Source organism: Corythoichthys intestinalis, chromosome 14 (assembly GCF_030265065.1).
Source record: "Corythoichthys intestinalis isolate RoL2023-P3 chromosome 14, ASM3026506v1, whole genome shotgun sequence".
Lineage (NCBI taxonomy): Eukaryota > Metazoa > Chordata > Actinopteri > Syngnathiformes > Syngnathidae > Corythoichthys > Corythoichthys intestinalis.
Window position 1 is genome coordinate 182,628 of NC_080408.1, and position 19,262 is coordinate 201,889.

A 19,262-nucleotide genomic window follows, 5' to 3' on the forward strand; every position below is an offset into this window, starting at 1 on the left:
TGATCCGGTTTCACTTCTCTTAAAACGATTTCTCTAAAACCGACAATGCTGGCCGTTAAATCGTCTTCCGCTAAATAAGAAACAATAAACACGTACGGTGGGAGATTTATGCTGAACTAAACAGATTTTTCACCGGGTAGCAACATCATAAGCAAAAGAAAAAAAGTGTCTCATGAATGTTTGTGCATTGGCCTCTCCCAATCAATATGGACTTGACATCGTCCGTGGCACCGAAGCACGGGCGTTCACAGCCAGTCTTCCCGGTTTAAATGAATTTGATGTCTGTCGCTGCCGTCAATGGCGTGTGTGCACTGAGTTAAATAAGGTCTCACGATACTTAATAGTGTCACTTGGGGCCGCAACTAGTGCGTGTCATTTCATTCATTTGGCTTTTATTAATACTGTTTTTTAAATATACTGATAAATACAAACAATAAAGATGAATACTTTTTTCTATCTAAAAATGTTGCCTATAGTGAAGTGTTTTGAAATGACCAAAAGAGTCATTTGCTCTATAGAATTAAAGGTCAACTTTTGAAGAGCTAGCCCCTGTCCCTCAAAGGCTTAAGTTCGCATAAATTTGTTGGCCAGCCCACTGTAGTATGGTATAGTTTTCTTCTGGGCTTGTAACTGCTGCAACATTATGAAAACCAGAACTCATGGCTTTTAGTTTTGGTGTGCCACCCCAAGATTTTAAATGGCCCCATCTGACCACCCCTATGAAAAATTCCTGGAGGCGCCATTACAACCCCTAGCAAAAAGTATGGAATCACCAGTCTGTCACTGAGGGAATTTTGACGTTTTCTTCAGGCAGTTATCTTTGTAAATCTCACTGGAACAGCACCAAACCCAAGTTCCAGCATCATCACCTTGTACAATGCAGATTCTTGACTCTTGACAAGGTGATGTTGCTGGAACTTGGGTTCGGTGCCGTTCCAGTGAGATTTACAAAGAGGACTGCCTGAAAAAAAACATCAAAATTCCCTCAGTCCTTGATGATTTGGGGCTGCATTTCAGGTAAAGGCACTGGGGAGATGGCTATGGTTAAATCTTCAATAAATGCACAAGTTTACATTGAAATTTTAGACACCTTTCTTATCCTTATAGTGTTTCTGAATGCTAAAGAGTTGCACTTTTGAACTAACTCATTGTTGTTGTTTTTTTCAAGCTGAGTTTGTTCTACATGATAAAATGTCCGAGTGAGTGCACGTCCGAGACTGGTGATTCCATCCTTTTGGTAGGGGTTGTATTATCAGTGTGTCCTCGATGTTGGGGCAGTCCAACTCATTTGCGATCTAAATCTGTCCTGTAGGGGACGCTTTGACTTGTGAACCCGGTGTGTCGGTTTTTCCCTTTCACTCGTAGAAGAAGAAACGAATCCCTCGCCCAGCCTGAGCTTGAGCATTGATTGAGCAAGGTGTCTGTCTGCCGCGCCGCCGTACCAGTCTGGTCGGCCGCCAGCCCCGTAGTCGGCGCTCCCCCCCCCTCCCTTCCTTCCCGAACAGCCGCCCGCCCGCCCGTCCGTCGGCTTCCAACGCGGCCCCCGAAGACAGCCTCACCGCGAATCCGGTCCCGTCCACCATGGCGACCAGCGCCAAGCGGAAGCAAGAGGAGACCCATTTGAAGATGCTCCGGGAAATGACTAGCCTTCCCGCGAATAGGAAATGCTTCGACTGTGACCAGCGCGGCCCGACCTATGTCAACATGACGGTGGGCTCCTTCGTCTGTACCACTTGCTCCGGCATCTTGTAAGTCCTCTTCCCTTTTCTGTCGTATAGCCGCTAAGGACGAGGCGAGTCAGCGATGTCGAGCTGACTCGCCTCGCCTCGCCTCGTTTCGCCTGCGTTAGCACGCATGCTAGCCTTGGCCTCGAGATGGCAATAGGGCGGCTTCGGACCCAGGCCGTCGCCGTCACTACGTCTCCTCCGGAGCTTGAAATATAGACGACTGGTCTCCAAAGTCAAACTCGGGCTGCAAAATGTCCAAGTAGCTTAGCGGGAGGTGTCGTTTGCTTGTGGCCACTGGAAGTAATCAGCGGCGGCTATGCTTGCCTATACAGTACAAGCATTCCTTCAATACGTACACACTGTGAAATGTCCAAAAGTCCAAATGATTTTCCTAGTCGTCATTTGAAGAACGTATCCAGGAACGCCTAAGTTGACGAACATTTTTGGGTGACGGGGTGTTTGAAGTGCAAGTGGCAGGCAGGCAGGCAGGCAAGGCACAAAGTTTGAAATTCACACCTTATGTATGCTTGTGGCTCTGATAAGGGTTTTGGCAGATGACACTTGCTAACGCCAAGTTAGTGACGACGGTAACAGATACCTGATGAATGATGTCAAATCAATCATTGGAAGAATATTCAATAGCCCTATCTTAGTTGGAAGCCCTTTTCCTCTTTCTCTGGGGGGAAGCGGAACCGCAGAGTTGCGTTCGGCAGCTATTTGACATCCTTCCACATTTTTGGCGCAGCGTGGATTGTATTAAAATCCCTCCCAGTTTTGGGGATTTTTCTTCTACTTGTGGAACTTTTTTTCCTATAGCCCAGAGCCTCCCCGGCAGCTTTTTAACTTTTGACAAGAAAGCACAGCCTCGGAGCGTCCCTCCGAGTAAATGGCAAACCTCATTATGTACAGTAGAATTTGTTTGGAATCCAGCATTAACTCTCGTACTTGTATGAAGCGGTTACAAAAACAAAAGTATGGGTATTATAATGTGAAGAATTACACCTTTTTTAAAAACCAACAAACAATTCATTTATTCAGGTCATGCCCCAAATTATAGAAGCAAAAAAAAAAAACCCATATAAAACAAACATCGTCACATATGATTTTCAGCATTCAATAAAAGATGACGATTGAATGTGTGGCGCTGGCGAGACTATCCTCTTCACATGGCCTTGCTCGTGATGGCGTAATGAAAGAATAACTGAGTTAGTGAGTCTCCGGAAGATCCTGTTGTAATTTGTGCAGAATGTCAAGCATCCTTTTGAAAGTAGCTGTTAAAAAAAATCTTCTGCCTCGTTGGATTTTTTTTTTGTTTTCATTTGTGCTCGCATGATGTTTCTCGTGAAGAAACGGTGCCCCCGGGTCATTCAAATCTAAGGCCCCGTCTCCGGTCGTGCCTTCAAAAGGACTGTATCATTTTCATTCATTGACGCGTGTCCCATTTGCCACCGCGTATGTTGAAAGCGGAGCGTACGGGCAAACTTTGCTCCGGAGGCCGGCCTCCGGCAGGTTGCAATTATATTTTGGAATTTCTCGCATCCGGCCTCCCTATGTGTTTGAGTTAAGGAAAAACTCCTCCTCCTATGCCCACACCGCAGGCGAGGGCTCAACCCCCCACACAGAGTCAAGTCCATCTCCATGACAACATTCACACATCAAGAAATTGAGTTTCTACAGAAGCACAGCAACGAGGTAACAAACATCCTTCCTGTTCCTTAAATCTCAAGACGGGACCTTTTGCAATTTTATTGTCACCCCCGCTTTCTCCACATGCCTTCCCCTCCATTCCGCTATAGGTCTGTAAACACATCTGGTTGGGCCTCTATGACGACAGGACGTCAGTTGTTCCAGATTTTCGGGAGCCGCAGAAAGTCAAAGAATTCCTCCAGGAGAAATATGAAAAGAAACGATGGTACCCTTGATCACCTTTTTCTTCCTTCTCGTTACTTCAACTTATTATTGCGATACCTGTAGGCTACCTCGGCGCGAGGTTCGCCTAAAGTCGAGCCGCATTCGTCGATGTCAAACCATCGGCCGACGTTGGCCACCGCCGATGATCTAACAGTAAATATTTCCGGATAGTCCTCCGCAAAAGCGGACCTTTTTAGGACGCTTGGAAATGAAAATTTTGCAACCCGCGCTAGTATTACTATAGACCCTACTCACGTGACGTCACAGCCACGCCCCCGCGCCATGTTGTCCGTATACTCATCATGTTGATGCATTAGCGCTTCGTAAATTCCTCCTATTATGGCGTGTTTTTCTGCTCATTAACATTCATAATCAAAATGGTGAAGTCGTGTGTGGCGGTCGGTTGCAAAAACAGAGAAGATAGACGGAGAGACTTGAAGTTTTACCGTATTCCGAGAGACCCGGAGAGGAGAGCGAGATGGACTGCTGCAATTCGACGAGAAAACTGGGCTCCAAACGACTACCACAGATTATGTAGTAGTCATTTTATATCTGGTAAGATGCATTTAATATATATTTAGAGGGTTTTGGGCTGACAAGCACAATTAAGATCATTGCTAGGCTAATCGCCGACAACATACACTCAGGCGTTGTAAATGAACTACCTGAAAATATATAATTATAAGGGGATAATCAGACAGTTGTCATACAGTTAATTTACGATTTCACTATTGAGGTCAAAAGCCAAAAAATAAATTCAACTAGGGACAATCTGGAGTAGTGCTGTCGCACTTCATATTTATGACATATTATATACGTATGTAGTGAGAGTGCTATCGCTAAACCATATAAACATTAAAAGCCTTAGCTCCATTGACAAATGACATGAAATACACTAGACTTGACAGTGGATGTTAGCAAGAACAAAAGATTTTGAATTGAAAATTTCGTAACTCACCTTCCCCGAGCACAAGATAGATTCCTGCCGAATTTTCGTGGACGAGGACCTGTTTCACCCAACCAGCAACGAAGTATTTGTAAGCCTCCAAGCTCTTAAAGTTTTTCAAACTTTCCTGAGAATAGGCTGATTTTGTGTGGACAAGATCGTTGTAAATATCAGGGTAGCTAGCAGATGTCAGGCAAAGACGGCGAAGACAGCGGGTCGAAAAACATCGATTTATTCATCAAATATGGATCTGGCGAATGGATAAACTGAAGCTTTTCCACATAACGCCTTTTATGCAACGCATCCAATGAGTTTACAGCGTCAGATAACACCGGGGCTTCCATGAATTGCTCTATAACTTGCACGACTAATTGAAAACAATGAGAATAAGTCTAAAAAATACGGACAATATGGCGGCCGAATACAGTGACACGTCATTTTGTGACGTAGGTGAGTAGGGTCTATTGGTTGAAATTTGATTCGCGCGCAGTTTTTGCTCGGGTTTTCCGCTCACCGGTTAAGGCCAGATGAATATCTCGATAAATTGTGCGATCTGTACTAGGGATGTCCCCGATCTGATACGTTATTAGAAATCGGGCCATTTTTCACATCATTGGAATCAGGTGAAAAGGATCGGATTTTTAATTTAAAAAAATATACAGTATATATTAGAGGTGGGAATCTTGGGGCACCTCACGATTCGATGACGATTCAGAGGCTACGATTCCTATTGTACATGAATTATTGATCCACAACCCCCCAGCCCCAGCTGTTAGCTGCTTTTAATGTTTCGTACATTAGTTACAAAAATAGTACAAAAATCCTCTCGGGCTTAATTAAGCTACTATTTGAATGTCAAGTTAACAGTTCAAAACAGTAAATAAAATACTCAAGTCCCCTTTCGGTATCAGCAGCTTTAAACTAGATTGAATTCATTTAATCTTGTGAATCAACCATCAATGTTGTTAAAATTGCTCCCGTTGTTCCTGCCTACTTTTGATGTGTGAAAGTTTTAAAACAGTTTCATCATTTAAAGATAGATTCGAGACCAGATTTTGCTGATTTATCGTAGATAAAAAGTTAATTAGGTTCGCTACAAAAGAACCTTCCTGAGAAGTCTACTGCTTTAAGATGGCGGCTGTTTACTAACGCCGGCGAGTCTCATTTCGCATCTAGTTCTATATACATGTGATATTACTGTAGCATTATGTGGGTGTTGTTTGTAGCAACTGGGTGTTGTTTGTAGGGGCTATCGGTATATATATATATATTTTTTTGTATCCAGCCGCATGAGATGTGGATGTTTATTCTCGGCCCGTTCCTCATTGCATCCCGAAGACTGCGCTGACTGTGTTTTAGTTCCACTTTACTTAGCATATTTAAATAATCGAAATATGAATGTGAATCGTTCCCAAATAGTCAGCCGCCGAATCACAAATAATCCAAGAATCAGATTTTTCACACACCTTTAGTGTATGTATATATATATATATATATATATATATACATATATATATATACAGTGCCCTCCATAATTATTGGCACCCCTGAAAAAGATGTGTTTTTTGTAGCTTCTAATTTTTTTTTTAAAATTCAAATAATATGGGACCTTAATGGAAAAAAAGAGAAAAATCCAACCTTCAATACAAGTGCATTCATTCAGTGGGAAAAGATCTCACATAAAGAAAAAATTATTTGATATCAAATAATGTGTGTCACAATTATTAGCACCCTTGTGTTAATACAGACATGTCCAAAGTGCGGCCCGGGGGCCAAATGTGGCCCGTGGTCAAATTTCATTCGACCCTCAGCCTCTGTCATAAGATCAATAACGTCTGGCCTGCATACAGACTTAATAAATTGGTCAGCAGTACTGCTACCAGCATATGAGTAGCTTACACATTAAATGCTGCTCCTCATTTACCCACTAAAGGGCAGCAGCACTCTGGGCAACATTACCCCGTGTGACCAATCACTTCCAATTTTCTAAAGTGGAAGCAATCAACAACAAAAAAGTTGACTGCGACGGCCGACGCTTCAAGGATAGGTGGAGATTGAACTATTTCTTCGCTAAAATACGCAACAACTGCGCGTGTGCCTCATTAGCAAAGAGACAGTCACTAACCCTAACCCGAGTTCAAATGTGAGGCAATATTACCAAACAAGACACGCTGACATGTACGACAAGATTACAGGGAAGATACGCAGCGAGAAATTGAAGCAACTTGAAGCTAGTATAATTTCACAGCAGCAGTATTTGGCAAGATCCCGAGAGTCGAAAGAGAACGCCACAAAGGCTAGTTGGGAGATTGTTGAAATTATTTATTTAAAAAAAATAATAAAGCAAATGTGACACACTGAACGGCTTGCTAGAATTTGCTTAAATATATTGTTCTCCGTAAAGGACGTCAGCCAAGGTCGGCCCCCCACATTTTTACCACACCAAATCTGGCCCCCTTTGCAAAAAATTTGGACACCCCTGTGTTAATACTTTTTACAACCCCCTTTTGCCAACAAAGCAAGGTCTGGGGACTGAGATGGCCATGGGAGGAGCTTGATTTTATGTCTGGTGAACCATTTCTGTGTAGATTTGGCCTTATGTTTAGGGTCATTGTCTTGCTGAAAGACCCAGTGACGACCCATGTTCAGCAACAGATTTTGATTTAAAATGTCTTGGCATTTCAAAGCATTTATGATGCCATTCACCCTAACAAGGTTCCCAGGGCCTTTGGAAGTGAAACAGCCCCACAGCATCACTGACCCACCCCCATACTTCACAGTGGGTATGTGGTGCTTTTCAGCATGCGCATCTTTCGTGGCACGCCAGACCCACTTAGAGTGTTTGTTGCTAAAAAGCTCAATCTTGGTCTCACACAAAAATACACACCGTCCCAGGCTTCAACTGAGACCGTGTGCTTTGGTCATTTTAAACAAATGACGTCACAATGGAAAAAAAATGGCGTCTGTATAAAAAGTCACCGATATCTACTTCATAACTATCGCTTAATTGTATTTTTTTGTTGCTGTCACATTTTCCCCGATATTTTAGATGATAAACGATCGATCCATGCGAAGAAAAAACATGTTTAAAAGGGTAAATATATGAAAAAGAAAATCTCGACCACTGCTTGATGTCTGCGATTACTGCATAGCGACCCTTTTTATATGACCATGTTTTACCTATAAAATCCCCCCAAAATCCACCTCTGGCCATTCACAGCTGTTTTTGACACTCGGTGATACATGCTACATGAGTTTTTGGATCGAAAACAAGTATGCGATATCTCGTGAAAATCGTGGCGTCTTTAATTTTGCTCTCACGTGCCCTCACTTCCAGTTAGGGTTTTGCTATTTAAAATTATTATTATTATTAAATGCCCTCTTGTTCAAAATTTTTCTTCCCCCAGAAAATTGAGATTTTAAACTTTCCAATGATGTATCACACATGCATATGGGCCAATTTTGAAAGTTGGCCACATTGGGGGTTAGGGGGTTACTTCAAGTCACCTGATTGTTACATCATTGGAAAGCTTAAAATCTCAATTTTCTGGGGGAGGAAAAATTTTGAACAGGAGGGCATTTAAAAAAAAAAAAAAAAAAATCATTTTTAACCTAACTGGAGGTGAGTTGCATGAGAGCGCACAATGGCGTACCGCAAGCAACACGTCACTTCTGCTCATTTATATTCATGACATTAGTTACTGTTGCTAAGTAGGGACAAGCCACCGTTTGTCCCTAATAGGAAATGAATGGAAATCGTGTACGAAGGAGATGTTTACAGAGCTAAACCTACCAATTCTCTCCGAAAATGATGTGCCTGGTGCCAAATTTGCTGGCAAAGATGTGGAAGAACATAAAAATGTTCAGTTAAAGAGATGGCTTGAGTGTCGAAGGCTGAAAAAGATGAAAAAAACGAGCCGACCTAAGCATAGCTTTTGCTTTTTTATCGACACGACTGACAATGACATTCTACTGTTTCAACAAGCTATCCTTTACCATCAGCCCTGTCTTTCTTATATATATCCTCTGGTTGTCCTACGTCTCTTACCGTTCTTGGGGGTAAGTTAGTTAGCTTTGTGTAGCGATCGCAAATGCTACTCAGTGACAGCCAACGAACACTTTAAATGTTTTCATTGATAACACATATGAATTCTATAATTTATTTACACTTCCCCCTTACTAAAGTTTTTTTTTTTTTTTTTAAATATATATAACAGAAACGGTAACAGTGGCAGTCAGATACCATTTTCATTCTTTTCAAGTCAGTCATTGTCAGACAGAAGCAGTACGGCACAACGTTACGCTAAAAAAATAAGTTCAAAATATAAAAATGACTTACCTCTTTGTCCTCTGAAAGACCATGCCAACCCAACATAACGTTTACTGCATATGAAATGTGAATGGATTCACCGAGCTGGTGTTAAAGTCCGCGCAAGTTGATTCGATCTTCACGTTTTTTCCTCCCCAGTTTTTGTTTTCCGGAAACGTACGAAGAAAACATCCTTCATGTGTCGTAATGTCTAGAGTCGTTTCTACAAGTTCCAAAAAAGCAATGCGTGATCGGCATGTTCGTTTTTGAAAGATTACCGGAGAAAAGTAGCACTAATTACGTTGTGTCTGTGCGAGGGCAGGTCTATAATGTCCCACTTCAGCTTTACTTCCGCTTTACGATGCAACGTCACCGTCTAAAAATAACCTGCGTGCCGTACGCCATTGAAGACACTATGATTTTTACAACATATTATCACGTACTTACCTTGTTTCAGTCCAAAAACTCCATGTAGCATATATCATTGAGGGTCAAGACACAGCTGTGAAAGGCCACGGCCGGGCTTTGTGGGGATTTTATGGGTGAAACACGGTAATATAACAAGGGTCGCCATGCAGAAATCGCAGACACTTTAAGGAGTGGTCGAGATTTTCCTTTTCAAATCTTTGCCCTTTTAAGCGTTTTTTTTTTTCCTTAAATTTTTTTCTGTTTGGATCCATTATTTATCATCAAAAATATTGGGGAAAATGCAGCAGTAACAAAAAATAAATAAATTAAGCGAAAGTTATGAGGAGGATATCCGTTACCTATTTACAGACACTATTTATTTCATTGTGATGTTTTTGTTTAAAAGTTTAAAATGTGCCAATGAATAATTTTTTAGTGTTTTTTAAAACTAAATATTAGACACCAATTAATGATTCCAAGCTAAAAACGACAGACATTTTGAATATTGAATATATTTATTGACCTTCTTTTTATGGCTGGGTTGAAACGAAAGCGGTTACGTGGTGGCTGTAAATGGGGGTGTCCAGGGTAAAACGGACAAATTAAAAATAGTTCGGGGGTTCTATCAAACACAACAGTTCTTATGGCTTAAAATACAGCAGTTTATTTCAAAGAGGGGTGCAAGAGCAGAAACTGCATCTTAGTGCTGCAACGATTAATCGATTAACTCGAGTATTTGATTAGAAAAAAAATATTCGACTTCAATTTTGTTGCTTTGAGTATTCGTTTAATTAAAGTGGCATTGTAATGGTTTATTTTGAAAGTGTTTACATTTAGTTTTATTGATTAGGGTGGATACACTGCCCTCTGGTCTGCCTCATTTCACATGGCTGAATCCAACTGCTCCCTGTTAAGATCAACGTAAGCTAAGTCTTTTTTTGGGCTAATGCATTTTAATGCATTCGTAATTTTTTTTATAGGTACAGTGGGGCAAATAAGTATTTAGTCAACCACTAATTGTGCACGTTCTCCCACTTGAAAAGATTAGAGAGGCCTGTAATTGTCAACATGGGTAAACCTCAACCATGAGAGACAGAATGTGGGGGTGGGGGTGGGGGGCAGAAAATCACTGTTTGATTTTTAAAAGAATTTATTTGCAAATTAGAGTGGAAAATAAGTATTGGGTCACCTACAAACAAGCAAGATTTCTGGCTGTCAAAGAGGTCTAACTTCTTCTAACGAGGTCTTTTGGCCCATTCCTCCATGCAGATCTTCTCTAGAGCAGTGATGTTTTGGGATGTTTTGTTTAACGTGAATATATATGCGTATATAGACAAAAGAAACAAAAATGTATCCGTTTTAACACTCCCGGAAAAAGTGAAAGTACTGTAAACAGTACAGTAGTGTAACATGTTTGGAACTGTAGTTCAAATAAAAAGAAAAAAGTCTATACATTTTTTTCGGTATCAGAACGGGAGTCTATCGACAGAGACTCAAAATCAGGTGACTCTGACTGGAGTCTGCTATCGAAACAGTTGTTTCCGACGGCCCTTTTAGCGTGCCGTCTTTATAAATGCGATGGACTTTTTCCGCTTCATGTTTCTGAGCGGAGACAAATTTGTGAATGTTCAGTCGTTTGCCCGGGATGAACGATGGATTTTTGTAGGTACGTGCCTCCGGACCAGAGCCGCTCGGTCCAGGCCTCGGTGTCCGGCTCGTCGGCCAGCAGCGCCGGGAGCACCCCGGAAGTGCAGCCTCCCCTCAAAAGCTTGCAGCTCAACAAGACCCCGCTTCGTCAAGTAAAGCCACCGCCGGCGACGGGACGCTTTTGGCAAAGAGAGGCCGCTTCTTCTTCTTCCTTCTAACCCCCCGCTCTATCCGGCCAGTCCCCGGGGTCGGGGCGCACCCAGGTCCACGTGGCGGCCCAGGAGAAAAAGTTTGACCTGCTGTCAGACCTGGGCGGGGACATCTTTGCTGCTCCGCCGCCGCAGGCCTCCGCCGCCGCCGCCAACTTTGCCAACTTTGCACACTTTCCCAGCCAATCAGGTAAAACAAAAAAAAAAAACAAGCCGTCTTTCCGTCCTGCCGTTCCTCATCCGATTTTCCTTTGTTGTCGGCTCAGCACCTCGAGGTAATAGAGACTTTGCCAACTTTGACGCGTTTGGAAACACTGCCATTCCATCATCCCATTTGAGCACGTCACCCCCCTCAAAGTCCTTTTCCGCAGGTCAGGTACCCTCCCCCTCCCTCCATCGTCGCCATCTTCCATTTCTCATTGGTTCGCGGAACGCCATTTAACACTTTCGGTTCGGATTGAGCGCTCGCTCGCTCACCAAAGTAAAGAGCGACCGACTATTTTTGAAGAAAAAAAAAAAGATTATTCTTGTCAAATGATTCATCCTCATTTGTATCAATTCAATGTTAATAACAAATTCCTAAAATACAAATAAAAACAAAATACACACCAAAGTTTCATCATACAGTGCTGGCCAAAAGTATTGGCACCCCTGCAATTCTGTCAGCTAATGCTCAATTTCTCCCAGAAAATGATTGCTATTACAAATGCTTTGGTAGTAATACCTTCATTGAAAAGACACAAAATCGAATGAAAAACAAAACTCCAAAAATGGGCTGAACAAAAGTATTGGCACCCTCAGCTGAATACATGGGAGCACAACCTTTATACATAATAACTGCTTCCGGTATCCATCAATGAGTTTCTTACAATGGAATCTTCGACCATTCTTTTTTGGCCAACTGCTCCAGGTCTCTGACATTTGAAGGGTGCCATTTTCAGATCCCTCCACAGGTATTCTTTGGGATTCAGGTCTGGACTCATTGCTGGCCAGTCTCCAGTGCTTTCTCTCAAACTATTTTCTAGTGCAGGGTTCACAGAATCTAGACCTTGATGCCATCTATCCTGTCGTGTTTTCCACGTCTCTCTCCCCTAACACACCTGAATCAAATGATTATGTCATCAGCAACCTCTCCAGAAGCCTGATAATGATCCCGATTATTTGATTCAGGTGTGTTGGAGGAGGGAGACATGGAAAACACGACAGGAAAAGTGTCTCTGAGGTCCAGATTTAGTGAACCCTGTTCTAGTGCATTTGTGTCATTGTCCTGCTGGAGGACCCATGACCTCTGAGACCCAGCTTTCTCAGGCTGGGTCCTGCAAAATTTGTTGGAAGTCTTCATAATGCCATGCACACGGTCAAGCAGTCCGGTGCCAGAGGCGGCAAAGCAACCCCAAAACATCAGGCAACCTCCGCCATGTTTGACTGTGGGGACCGTCTTCTTTTCTTTGAAGGTATTGTTTTTTTTTTTTTTTCACTGTAAACTCTGTGTTGATGCCTTTTCTTGAAAAAGCTCTACTTTAGTCTCATCTGACCAGAGAACATTTTTGGCTTTCTCAGGTAAGTTTTGGCAAACTCCAGCCTGGCTTTTTTATGTCCCTGGGTCAGAAGTGGGGTCTTCCTGGGTAGAGTCCCTTTTCATTTAGACACCGACGGATTGTACGGGTTGACACTGTCGTATCCTCGGAGCGCGGGACAGCTTGAACTTGTTTTGGATGTTAGTTGAGGTTCTTTATCCACCATCCGCACAATCTTTGGTTGAAATCTCTCGTCCATTTTTCTTCCGTCCACATCTAGGGAGGTTAGCCACGGTGCCGTGGGCTTTACACTTATTGATGACACTGAGCTCGGTAGACACAGGAACATTCAGGTCTTAGGAGATGGACTTGTAGCCTTGAGATTGCCCATTCTTCCTCACAATTTTGCTTCTCAAGTCCTCAGACAGTTCTTTGGTCCTCTTTCTTTTTTCCATGCTCAATGTGGTACACACAAGAACACGGACAGAGGACAGAGTCAACATGAATCCATTTACGGTAACTGGCTGCACGTGTGATTTAGTTATCGCCACCACCTCTTGTGTGCCACTGGTAAGTAACGGGCTGTTAATGACACAAATTAGAGAAGCATCACATGATTTCTCAAAGGGTGCCAATGCTTTGGTCTGGCCCGTTTTTGGCGTTTTGTGTCAAATGATAATGATTTCTTTTTCATTGCAAGCGCAATAAATGAAGTTCTTACTACTACCAAAGCATTTGTAACGGCAATCATTTTCTGGGAGAAACTGAGCATGATCTGACAGAAGAGCAGGGTCTCCAATACTTTTGACCAGCACTGTATATAACTCAGGTGGGCGCTAGTCGTCCAATAGATGAATTGGATGTATCGTGCCCTCAATGGCAGCGAGTTAAAATATAACCTTTCGGATCACGAGACGGAGCCGCGTCTTTTGGAACAGGGGGAGGCGCGCCAATCGCGTCCAGGTCCGGCGCCGTCCCCGTCCAGTCCGCGGCCGGGAGCCGCGCGGAAGATCGCTACGCCGCTCTGGCCGAGTTGGACAACAAGCTGGGCTCCTCCGCGGGCGCCAACGCGCAAGGGTGAGAGAGTCGCTTTGCCAAACGGCGGAGACCGAATGTAACGGCGCCTGTCGCGACAGGAATTTGTTTGGGCCGGTGCTGGGATCCTCTCCTGCCCAGAACGCGCCCGTTCTCCCTGCCGTTCAGTCTGCTTTTGGAGGTAAGTTTTTTTTTTTCTTTTGTCAGACTGGCTTTTTCTCAGCGACTTTTTTTTTTTCCACGCACGCAGGCGTCCCTTCCACCAATCCCTTCGTGGCGGCGGCTTCCGAGATGGCCGCCAACCCTTTCCAGGCCAACGGCAGAGCTCCGGCCGCAGGTCTTTGCGCTACTTTGTTGTCGTCCCGTCCAGTTTGGAAACACCAACTGGTAGCCAATCATATTTGTGGTCCTCCTGATCATTTGTTAAATAATTGTATTAATAATAATCAGTATTGCCTTTTTTTAAAGTGAAATCATCAATGAGTAAACACTATTAGAATGGATTTACCCCTAAAAATCCAATGTCCGGTTTTACATTGCATTGCATTTTTTTCTTGATTCATTATTTCTCCAATCATTTGGAAATACATTCAGTGATTGTTTTAACCCCGTTTGGCATGCATCTACTTGAAAGCAAATTACGATTTAAATTAAAAAAAAAAAATGTTTAAATGTCGGCACCGAGGGGTTTGTACGTCACTAGAGATGTACTTTATTTTCAAAATGATAACTGCTCCATCCATCAAAGGTAAGCCGTAAGAAAAATACTGACATCTTTTCCGTATTGGTTAGCGGTCCATGTTTTTCGCTATTCCCGACATGATTAAGATGAAAATGTTCCAGTGAAGCTCATTGAAATGAAATCTATTTTTTGAAATGTGTCTTACAATGGATGTTTTTCTTTGGTCCTTTTTCCCACCCGCCTGCCCGTTTCATGTTTTAGTTGAAGCTTTGCCAAGTGCCTTTGTTGTTAGAAATGTGTTGTGTGTGTGTGTGTGTCCTGTAATTGTAGCCGCCGCCGCCGCTGCCGCCGCCGCCTCCTTCGGTACGGGTTCGATGAGCATGCCCGCCGGCTTTGGGAATTCGTCTTCGTACCGCCTCCCGACCAGTTTCAGCGGAAACTTCCAGCAACAATTCCCCGGCCAGGCCCCCGTCCCTTACGCTCAACCCGGGGCCTACCACCCTCAGTCCAATGGTTAGTCGCCTCCCCCGCCCTACCCGCATCCCGTCCTCACCTTCCCTTTTACCCGCACAGCACTTGCCGATGAAACGCGCGCTTGTCAGAAATTTTTCATGATTTAATTTTTTTTTTTTACTTGAAGCATGATGGGCCTTGTGGCTTCCGCTAGTAGGGAAATGACGTTTTTTAATTTGACATAACGCTTTGGTTCTCAAGCCCGAGTGCCTCTTTTACAGGTGTTTCAAAACCAAATCAAGTTTGTGACATGCATTTTAGAGAAGGAACTCATCGGACCCGTTCTGGTCGGCGGCGAGTTATTTGTTTGTTATTTCCGTGGACTTTTTCACGCGATGCGTCGTTTCTTTTGGTCAATGGTTTTGTGTCTCTTTTGAGCTTCGGTCGACACGCTGAGCATTTCTGTCTTAAGGCGGGGCGGGACCGGTACCGTGTCAAAAGATGACTCGTCAATGTCCCCGTTTGCGTTTGTCCTCAAGGCCCCGCGTTCCCGGTCTACGGTCCGAACAAGCCTTTCGCTCAGCCCGCGACCGCTCCCGCCGTGTCCAACAACCCCTTCGTGGTGAGTATCAAATGACGCTTCCTTCCGGCAGTCTCTTACCAAGTACCGTATTGGCCCGAATATAAGACGGTGTTTTTTTGCATTGAAATAGACTGAAAAAGTGGGTGTCATCTTATATTTGCGGTCCAGACATTATACTCATATACGACACTATATGGCGCCAGATATCATTGAAGCGATGTTCTGTCATGACAGATCTCGGCTACTCTCAAGTTTAACCAGTTTGCACTATTTTATTGCAATGTTTTTCCTTATTCAGATTCGTTTCAAGACTGCAGTTACAATTAGACTTTGATGGTTAATGCAGTTATTGCAATTGTGTTGTTTGATCACAATAGATTGGTTTATTTACATTTCAAAAACCAGAAGCCATTTATTTACAAATGGGATTGTACTTTAGTTTACATATTTAAATGTTCAGATATTAAGATTTGAATGAGGCAAAATAACATGCTTTTTCTCTCGAATACAGTGGGGCAAATAAGTATTTAGTCAATCACCAATTGTGCAAGTTCTCCTACTTGAAAAGATTAAAGAGGCCTGTAATTGTCAACATGGGTAAACCTCAACCATGAGAGACAGAATGTGAAAAAACAAACAAAAAAATCACATTGTTTGATTTTTAAAGAATTTATTTCCAAATTGGAGTGGAAAATAAGTATTGGGTCACCTACAAACAAGCACGATTTCTGGCTGTCAAAGAGGTTTAACTTCTTCTAACGAGGCTCCACTCGTTACCTGTATTAATGGCACCTGTTTTAATTCATTATCGGTATAAAAGACACCTGTCCACAACTTCAGTCAGTCACACTCCAAACTCCACAATGGCCAACACCAAAGAGCTGTCAAAGGACACCAGAGACAAAACTGTAGACCTGCACCAGGCTGGAAAGACTGAATCTGCAATAGGTAAAACGCTTGGTGTAAAGAAATCAACTGCCAGACGTGTCCCCCTGCTGAAGCCAGTTCACGTCTGGGCCCGTCTGCGGTTAGGGTTAGGCTAGAGAGCATTTGGATGATCCAGAAGAGGACTGGGAGAATGCGTTATGGTCAGATGAAACCAAAATAGAACTTTTTGGTAGAAGCACAGGTTCTCGTGTTTGGAGGAGAAAGAATACTGAATTGCATCCGAAGAACACCATACCCACTGTGACGCATGGGGGTGGAAACATCATGCTTTGGGGCTGTTTTTCTGCAAAGGGACCAGGACGACTCATCTGGGTAAAGGAAAGGAAAGAATGAATGGGGCCATGTATCGAGAGATTTTGAGTGAAAATCTCCTTCCATCAGCAGGGGCATTAACGATGAGACGTGGCTGGGTCGTTCAATTCAATTCAATTTTATTTGTATAGCCCTCAATCACAAAAGATGTCTCAAAGGGCTTTACAGAGGCAATATGATACACAATTAGAAATGAAGCAACAAAGATGAATAGATACAGTTCAAGTCCTGGGGTATCCCCTATCCTTAAGACCCTCCATGCCGGCAAGGAAAAACTCCAGAGTCAATTGGGAGAAAAATGAGAAACCTCGGGGAGTACCACAGTCAGGAGAGATCCACTCCCAGGACGGATAGACAGGAACCCCAGAACTGCTAATGGGAATTAGTAAGCGAAGTTACAGTCCGTAAAAATGCAGTGGAGTAAAGGAGCAAGAAGAGGTCCATCTAGCCAGATGAGACGGGGGTAGCAGCGAGGACGTCTATCCAGCCAGGGCTCCGGACAGTCAGGAGGCTGCAGCTGAAAAATAGGGGAGGGGGGAAAGGGGATACCGGTTGACTAGTGATGAAGAGACTAGACAACTAGATATTAACATTGGAAAACAGAAATAAAGTAAGACAAGTGGTAGGTAGAGTAAGAAAAGGAGATAGAACTCAGCGGCTGTACTTCCCCCAGCATTATAGCTTCTAGTGCAGCTTAGACTAAACTGTGAGTCTACTCCGGCTTCAACTAGCCTAACCATAAGCTTTGTCGAATAGGAACGTTTTTAATCTAATCTTAAATGTGCAGACTGCCTCGGCTTCTTTAATACTAGCTGGAAGCTGATTCCATGAAACGGGCTTGGTGGCTAAAGGCTCTAGCTCCGACAGTACTTTTATAAACCCTGGGAACTACCAGTAGACCTGCATTCTGAGATGGGAGTGTTCTGTTGGGGCGGTATGGAACCAGAGCATCGGTGAGATAAGATGGCCCCAACCCATTAATGGTCTTAAATGTAAGAAGGAGTATTTTAAATTTAATTCTAAACTCGACTGGAAGCCAGTGAAGTGCCTGGAGCACAGGGGTGATGTGCTCTCTTCTATTGGTTCCTGTTAAAAGTCTTGCTGCTGCGTTTTGGACTAGCTGAAGACCTTTTAGAGAACTTTTAGGACAAGCTGCAAGTAGGGAGTTACAGTAATCCCATCTCGATGTAACGAACGCGTGAATTTTTCTGCATCGCTTTTAGATCAAATATTTCTAATTTTGGCCATGTTGCGCAGGTGAAAGAAAGCCGTTCTACAGGTTTGTTTAATGTGTGCTTTAAACGATAAGTCAGGGTCAAATAAAACTCTTAGGTTTTTAACTGTGGTGCTGGAGGCTACACTTACATTGTCCAGAGTGACTATCTGGGCAGCTAAAGAGTCTCTCACACTTTTCGGGCCTATTATAAGGACTTCTGTCTTTTCAGGGTTAAGTAGAAGATAGTTAGTGCTCATCCAGGTATTTATATCTCGGACGCAGGACGCATTGTCTTTCAGCATGACAATGATCCCAAACACACTGCCAGGGCATCAAAGGAGTTGCTTCGTAAGAAGCATTACAAGGTACTGGAGTTTCCTAGCCAGTCTCCAGATCTCAACCCCATAGAAAATCTGTGGAGGGAGTTGAAAGTCCGTGTTGCCCAACGACAGCCCCAAAACATCACTGCTCTAGAGGAGATCTGAATGGAGGAATGGGCCAAAATACCAGCAACAGTGTGTGAAAAGCTTGTGAAGAGTTACAGAAAACGTTTGGCCTCCGTTATTGCTAACAAAGGGTAAGTAACAAAGTATTGAGATGAACTTTTGGTATTGACCAAATACTTATTTTCCACCATGATTTGCAAATAAATTCTTTAAAATCAAACAATGTGATTTTCTGGGGTTTTTTTCCCCACATGGTCTCTCATGGTTGAGGTTTACCCAAGTTGACAACTACAGGCCTCGCTAATATTTTCAAGTGGGAGAACTTGCACAATCAGTGGTTGACTAAATACTTATTTGCCCCACTGTATATTGTTATAAATAATCATTTTTCAGATGTACTGTTATTATTTTCTTTATAAAAAATTAATTAGGTGTTCAAAAGGTCTTTTTTCAAACTTGAGTCTTGAAAAAGAGGGGGTCGTCTTATAATCAGGGCTGTCCTATATTCGGGCCAATACGGTATTTTAAAGCGGGTGCTATTATTTCCTGAAATAATATTCTGGTTCTCACGGGAGGGCTGGCATAACCATTCGGCAATTATTGAATGTAATATAATTACTTGCTTTTTTTTTTTTTTTTATGGCGGCGACCCTCCCTTTCCCCTTCTTCTCGTCCCTCCAGGCGGGAGCACCCGGCGGGCCGTTCCCTTCGGGCGGTACCTCCACCAACCCCTTCCTGTAGCGCGACCCGGCCACGAGAGGGCAGCATGCAGCGCATTAGTCCCCCGTTCAGGTCACGCTATAAGTGGCGCTCCGTTTCTTTCCGCACAAAGTTTACACTCTGGAGGAGAACAAAGGACTATATCTGTGACTAAGGGACTGTTAGGGAGATGGTCTCTATACACAATACAGGT

At 43.2% G+C, this 19,262-nt stretch overlaps 1 protein-coding gene across 4 annotated transcripts; it reads left to right on the forward strand.

The window, feature by feature from the left end:
* The first annotated feature begins 1,250 nt into the window (after positions 1–1,250).
* Positions 1,251–19,239, forward strand: agfg1b (ArfGAP with FG repeats 1b). Of its 4 annotated transcripts, none has more exons than XM_057857008.1 (12): positions 1,252–1,748; positions 3,326–3,419; positions 3,524–3,639; positions 10,968–11,100; positions 11,188–11,347; positions 11,424–11,528; positions 13,613–13,751; positions 13,811–13,890; positions 13,960–14,045; positions 14,727–14,904; positions 15,384–15,466; positions 19,031–19,239. In XM_057857008.1, exons 1-12 carry the CDS (start codon positions 1,582–1,584, stop codon positions 19,088–19,090), a joined length of 1,401 nt encoding a protein of 466 aa, XP_057712991.1. In that variant the 5' UTR covers positions 1,252–1,581; the 3' UTR covers positions 19,091–19,239. The 4 variants fall into 4 exon arrangements, with proteins under 4 accessions (XP_057712992.1, XP_057712991.1, XP_057712993.1 ...); XM_057857007.1 differs by having other exon boundaries at positions 1,253–1,748; positions 13,960–14,046; positions 14,722–14,904; XM_057857009.1 differs by lacking the exon at positions 11,424–11,528 and having other exon boundaries at positions 1,251–1,748; positions 13,960–14,046; positions 14,722–14,904.
* The last annotated feature ends 23 nt before the right edge of the window (positions 19,240–19,262 follow it).